This window comes from Branchiostoma floridae, chromosome 3, assembly GCF_000003815.2.
Source record: "Branchiostoma floridae strain S238N-H82 chromosome 3, Bfl_VNyyK, whole genome shotgun sequence".
Lineage (NCBI taxonomy): Eukaryota > Metazoa > Chordata > Leptocardii > Amphioxiformes > Branchiostomatidae > Branchiostoma > Branchiostoma floridae.
In genome coordinates, this window is record NC_049981.1 from 28642077 (window position 1) to 28649383 (window position 7307).

Here is a 7307-nt window from a genome sequence, read left to right on the forward strand (position 1 = left end):
AGGGCGCCGATAACTGGGGGACCCCTTTCGCTATCCATCTCTGGCAGATTCAAGCCTACGAAAATTAAAGAGATAACCAAACAGCGACACATTAGTACTTTAACCTTGATGCGCCATGCTCGTAACTGCACGAGGCAACACATTCTCACACGCCAGAATCACACAGCCTGACCTCAAAGGTGAGCGAATTTCACGATAACATGAGAGAGAGGCTTCAAACACCCAACACAGGCACATACATCAACCAGCAATAAAGCAGCCCCAATACAAAACACAATTACACACACGCAACAGCAAGGAATTCCGTCACCTTCATCCGCATACCTGAGAACAAAGCACTAACTACACAGCTAGCTGCCGTGCACGTGTAGGGACTAATCCGTTCAGGCTCTAACGACGTCCCTCCCTGGACCTGCAAAGTCTATCGACTAAACGAACAAAGAAACACATAGCAAAATGCCAACTCAACGAGAAAATAAAATGCGGGTACATGCAACGCACAAACACTCCCTTCTCCTAAGTCGAAACAAAGGGGAAAGAAAAGAGGAAACGAGGCAGCCTGTCTGGCGTTTTGATGACTCCACATTCCCACGTGCGTGACCAGGTGTCAAAGATTAACTCACCTCACGGAGACAAAGCAAAAGTTAACACAGGATTAAACCTCTCACATATAGCTTGGCCGTCTCCTTTCCTTCACCGAACCTGGAAAATAACGTAGCGAGTGAAAAGGGAAGAAGTACAGAACAAAAGTCCAACCTCTTGGTCGCTCCTTCGACGCACATGAAGAACGGACAGCTAATCTGTCAGGCAAGAACATGCCACAAACGTATAACACGACGGCGCTACACGCCCACCACAACATTCTACATAATCTCATACCACCAGAACCGCGCACGGGCGAACTACCAAACCTTAAAACGGGATGGACGACTTCTTCGCCATTGTCACAGTTCACAAGATGGCCTTTTGGTGGGGAGGAAGCGACAGCCTGGTTCTGTCGCTTAGGCTCCAACGGCAGGCGGAGAACCTGTAGACTGCAGTGATCTATTCCTCCGCTGTGCTTTATAGAGAGGGTGTGATGACGTCACCCATATCTCTCAACCAATAGCATCGCATGACAAATATTAAGCTATCTGTGTTCTTCTGTCTATCACGTGATAAGTCTGACCAACCACGTAGCCTGAACCCTACTATAGTCTGAACGTAGCCTGAACCCATCCACTCCCGTGGGAATACAAACCTGGCTGTTTGGATAGTTCTGTCTCTGTGCAGAATAAAGAGAAACCTGGGTTCTTGCTCGGATTGAGCTTGGACTGTCCCTTTATTAAATGTTTGTAACCAATTAAAGATGTGGGGTATACGGCCATCTGGACCAGTGCAAGACATTTTACTCTAAGTACCACATAGCAACATTTTGATGTGATCCCGACAATTGGAAGCATTGGCCATGGGCTAGTTAAGTAGACCCAACAATAACACCAGTGATACAGATTAGTTACGTAGACTCAGTAATAACACCAGTGATGCGGGTTAGATATATATATCAACATTATGTACAGACATCATTTCATGATATAAAAGCCTCAGGAGGGAGAGCACTGGTCTTGACTCTCAAAACAACAGACCCACAGATCCACCTCTCTTGGTTTTGCTTCTTCTAGTTCGAGACAATCCCTTTAAACGGGCCATAAGTGTAATCGATACACATGTGTAAACAGTGATGCTTAGATTATGCGTCGGCAAAACAAGAACACCAGGCTCATAACAAATTCATAAATCACATACAAAACCACCATCTCACCATGAAATAGCTGCAGATTACTCATTTATTCTTGAGGTTGTCGTAAGACAAGACGGTAGCAACACGCTTTTAGCACATCAAAGTTAACGTTAAAGTCATTCCCGCGTCATATGGTGCACACAGCGGCGCTTCCGTTTCAGTAGCCGTCGTACACAACTTTATGCAATCACTACAGCAAAGGGCTAGCCCACTGGTAGGTGTGTGTGTGTGTTTAACTTCCATTCTCTTTCCCAAATGCTAAGTGCTAAGCAGAGAAAGCAGCATGTGGCATTTTAAAGTCCACACACGAAACCACACACAAAATCACCACCAACCAAACAATAGACTTGATATTCATCGTTGTGACTGTCGTCCCTTTATTTCCAAGAAGTACGCAACAACACGCTCATAACATTCCACGTTAAGATTAACACACCAAAATGGCGATGCCCCTTCCCATTATACAGCACTCCCTTTGAAAACAAAATAGCGGCGTTCATTGACGAGAGCGAAAACAATACACGTTTTGCTATCACAAACCTGTGATTAGCTCACCCTTGGTAAACATTTTATCGATTTTTAAACTGCCTTAGATTGTGTAGCCAGACAGATGTTACAATAAACAGTAAGGACAACTTTTACGCTGATTCATAGAATATTATCAAATTAAAATTGCTAAGAATAGGAGATGTTTATGTCTAAACATGCCACATCTGTTACTGCGAGTAGCGTAGGCCTCCCTAACGTGGTACCTAAGAGTACTGCTGCAGTTTGTCCTGGATCCACTGGACGTAATTCTTGACGTTTGTGTAGACGCCGGGCCGGTTGGGCTGAGCGCAGCCGTAACCCCAGCTGACAATGCCGGCCTGGTACCACTTCCCTCCGCTAGAGCACACGAGTGGGCCACCAGAGTCACCCTGAAAGAGATAGGAATGGTTCTTATAATACTCCACTTCTAATTTCACGGCACAGAAAATCCAAATCATGATTAGCTTGAGCAAGGAGCTTTTATCCTTGGTTAAAATATGAGCGATTCAAGACCGATTTTACAGTTGCAGCATCTGTGAACAGAGTCAACAGAGTCAACAGATCCAATAATTGCATGCTCTAGAACTTTAGACCCGGACAATCCTCTGACACCAATTTTGGACCCGGGCCAAACCAACCCTTTGCAGTTACACCGTTTTTCGCCTCACATCCTGTCATCCAGTAACCTGAGTATCATCCTCCGTAGTAACCGCTGGCTCACGACTTTCGCTTGCTAAGCCAGCGGTTACTACGGAGGATGATACTCAGGCTAGTCATCCAGGACATGGGCCAGTTGGAACAAAGAAGTAGGAAAGTTGGAGCACACACCAAGACAAGCAAACAAAACTAAAATTGCAAAGTCACCTGGCAAGAGTCTATCTCCCCCATGGCGTGGCCTGCGCAGATCATGTTGCTGGTGACGGCGCCGCCGTACCAGGAAGCCAGGTTACAGGTGGACCTGGCGATGATGGGCACGTTTGCCTGCTGCAGCGTGGTCGCCAACGAACCGCCTGGATATATATATATATATATATATATATATGGTAAAATTCTGCAATCTGCAAACCCATGTACACCTTTGATTTTATACTTTCTTAATGCGAATTTCCTTGTATTCCTTCTTGCCGGCTATGAGACGGGAGAAGCGGTTGCATGGATGCATGGATGGATGGATGGATCGGTCACTTTAACCAAATAGCCCTTCTATACGTACTGTTCCGTAATCGAGCCAGCGTGGCCGAGCGGTCTACAGCACGGTACCTATCTTCCGCAGATCGTAGGTTCGAACCCCACTTGCTAGTTTTTTTTTCTTTGTTAGACAAATCTCATGTAGTATTTTTTTGATAGAAGAAAGACCAATTCAGTAATTCGATGTTTAAAAACTCTTTTTTTGTGTGATTTTGTTTAACATCCAGGCTTTTTCCAAAATACGCACCGGCCAGCTTTTTTCAGAAGTTTTCTTGTTTACTTTGCGGCTCTAATGCTTGAAGTGGAAAAATGCAGTATTCGAGTATTTGAAAACATAACGAATATCAAAGATGCCGGCATCCGCGACATCTGTTCACAAACACAAGTTACTAACACAATCTATTAGCTGAACTGGCCCCTCTGGCAAACTATTATCACCCCATTCCTTACAATTTTCAGATACCACAAGGGATTAGTAGGGAATAAACCTCTACTTAACAATCACACTTAACAATAATACGAGATGACTAATCATACTAAGTTGCGGCAGTTTCACATACTTCCGGTTGTACCCCATCCCGTGACGTAACATTCGGTGCCTGTGGAGAAGGTGAAGTCTGGCACGCAGACGGTGTCGATGTAGGAGCTGGGGGTTACGGACCCGCTCAGCTTCATCAGGGCGATGTCATTGTCCAGAGAGGCCATGTTGTAATTCTCGTGCATGATGATTCTACAGATAAACAGACATACAGACCATGAGTCTGTGCTATCACGAGCAATAAGGGGGTTCATGGTTACAATTGCACAAGCGCTGCGAAATGCAGTTCAGAGTAACATGTCAAAGGTCAAAGCCCCTAACATGTACCATGTAGCATGTACAATTGTTGGGCAACAAAGTTATATATGTATACACAAAACATGTCTTTACCATGCATTGTACATGTCCAGACGTGTTTTGTGTATGTCTGAGCGACCTTCGACCTTCGACCATCTACAATGCATTTCACCACGCATGCGCAGTTGGAACACTGAACTTGATTATTCCTTCCCAATGCCCCATCCCTCCTAAAAGATGTGAGCTGTAAAAAGGTAAAGAATGACAAGATAAAGGAGAGAGCAAGTGAAAGAAAAATCGAAGGCCACAAAACTTACCGAGACACAGAAAAGTCCTGCTGTGTACTGTCCGTGGATTCCCTGGTGTGGCTCCCCACACGCACCGTCCACCTTGAAGGGTTGTTGTATCTGAAAAGACGAGTGTAGCACTATATAAATTTAGTTAAAGGTCATAGGCAAAGCAAGAACTTTAAACCTTTTACACATGTACTATAGTCTCGTTAACGTTGTAATGAAAAGTTTATCTAATCTGCTCAGCAATCATACTCAAAACGCAAGTCCTGTGAGAAAAATGTCGTTAGAGGCACAAAGTTTTCTTGGTGGTTAAATTATTGACCTGGACTAATCTCTGTTGAAACAGGTGAAATCCCACGGCCAGAGTACAATACTATCCCCATTTCTCGAGGTCACCCTTTTCCTTCCCATTCCTGTTTTTGGCTTCGCCTCAGGGGACGAGCAGTTAGCATAGTACTGTGATACAACTTGATAGCATTCTAAAAATTCCAGAAATGCATTCCTCTGTACATGTTACTTACGACGTTTCCACGCAGTGTGATGCTGTCAGAACCCAGTTCGGAGCAATCAGAGACCCTCCACACACGTGACCCCCGTTATAACTGTCTTTCAGGGACACCTAGGAACATAATAAATGTCAACAAAAACTCACCTATCTTGTACTAAAAGTGAGTTCCTTGCGTTTAGATAAATCATTGTATCACTGCCAGTCAATCAGTTTTTTTTCATGCAATGCATAGAGTGTAAAAAAACTTATGCAGATGGAGGAGAGTGAAAAAAATTATACATATCAGAACCGAGACGGAGGACGCCACAGGCTGACTTGCACATTTGCTCCACTGCTTGGGTCTCGGGTCCATCACGAAGTTACGTACAAATGTAGTGAATCATTCTATACGATTAAATGGCTAAATCTGCATGAGCAAAACGTCTATTAAATGCAATGCAGGTTCTAGTACCTTACCTGCCATGGCCAGCTGCCCTGGCGAGCGGCAGTGCCTCCTATGATCCTCGTCAAATACGGTGCAAAATCTGGCGTACCGCAAGAAGCGCTGTTGATTTCCGCTGTAGTGTCTGGCGTGGTCACAGACCCAGATGTGGCCGTCCTGAAGGAACACAGAATTTGGGAACTTTTGATAGAGTCGTATTACAGAATTCCTTTATGCATACAAAGGGTGACTTTGAACAAACGATTTACGATGAAACAAGAATAGGATGAAGTTCACCAGTAAGTGGCAGAGAATCCCGTTCGGCGTGTGGCTCCGTCGGAAACGAAGCGCACTAGGATGGAGTTGGAGGCGCTGAGGTATGCAGGCGGCTTGTCATGGCCACACCAGCGGCCTGAGGGGAGGAGAAGGCCACAATGATTCTTCTCATTTTCATATATCTGTCTGATTTTACGGTATCAAAATCATTGATATATTTCATACAGTACTCGCGGTATATTCTCTAAAATCTAATAATTCAATAAAAATCATCCAGTTTCAATGAGTAAGAGAGAGGCACTGCCTTGCTTGCTCACTCACTCGCTGCCTTAAAGGCTAGCCAACTGACTGACTGACTGACTAACTGACTCACTCAATCAATCATTAACTCATCTGCATAGTCACACACCTTTCCATTCATTTATCGACAGCTCTTTGACCAATGTGTGACTCAAAAACGACTAAATGACACGCCGGGCATGGCCACATGAAAGGAACTCACCCACATCGTAATTGGAGGCGAAAAGGTCATATATCTCCACATAGTCCGTACAGGCGCCGCTCCAGGACGCATCCTGAAGTTCGAACGAGTTGAAGGTCAGCATGACCTTGTGTCCGGATGCCACCCGGATATCATACTGACAGTTCTGGTTGTTGGGGTACCGGGAAGGGTAGTTGGGAGAGGAGAAGGTGGCAGAGGAGGCCGTCAGGGCACCACCACAGGACTGCGCTCCAACTACATTAACATCAAGTTAGATATGTCAAATCTTCTTAGAGAGGTAACTTATGTGTGATGTTTTATCAAACCTATGGTGGAGATTGAAATGGCATGATTCATTTTATTCATATCACAGAAGGAGTGTTTTATCTTCATAAGTCGATGAAGGTTAGACATCCAGGTAAAAAGATATGCCATCACTGACGAAAGACAACGGACGATCTTTTCCAAAATCATATCCAGTTGCTTGAGTAATTGCTATCAGTTGTGTTTTGTCTTCATACTCATGAAATACATGGTTGATGAAAATAGTTTGTTTTTTTTCAAATGGACGATACAAGATGATCATCAATTGCCCCGTCGAAAGTACGAACGTAGAATTGTAACAATTTTGAGAAAGGTGGCTAACGGTTTTAACTTCATCAGCATTTCTAAATAATCTAAGTTAATACAAAATGACTGGAACGCTCACCTGGTGAAGAAATCAGACCCAGAAGAGAGAGTGCCACTATTAACCACATGGTGTTCGTCTTCTGGTAGGTGCCTGCAAAGATCACTGTCAATGAGGGGCTGTTTTTGTCCAGATGTCTCTATCTACTAGTAGATTGAGATAGATGCTCACTAAAATGTAGCTGTGCGTCCCGAAGTGCTTATATTTACCCATGAGGTTGCGATAAATGATAAACTTTGCTTGTATACTTAATCTGTTTAACCGTCACAGCGGTGTGTACCTGGGAGGAAAATCCCAAGATAGTGGTAC

At 44.3% G+C, this 7307-nt stretch overlaps 1 protein-coding gene across 1 annotated transcript; it reads right to left on the minus strand.

Annotated features, from left to right (window-relative positions):
- Nucleotides 1-2141: 2141 nt before the first annotated feature.
- On the minus strand, nucleotides 2142-7211 carry LOC118412367 (trypsin-like). The gene is made up of 9 exons (XM_035815194.1): nucleotides 7020-7211; nucleotides 6332-6565; nucleotides 5851-5965; nucleotides 5589-5730; nucleotides 5146-5243; nucleotides 4649-4738; nucleotides 4057-4226; nucleotides 3173-3318; nucleotides 2142-2697 (listed from the first exon to the last, which is right to left on the minus strand). The coding sequence occupies exons 1-9, from the start codon at nucleotides 7066-7068 to the stop codon at nucleotides 2533-2535; spliced, it is 1209 nt and encodes a 402-aa protein (XP_035671087.1). The 5' UTR covers nucleotides 7069-7211; the 3' UTR covers nucleotides 2142-2532.
- Between the last annotated feature and the right edge of the window lie 96 nt (nucleotides 7212-7307).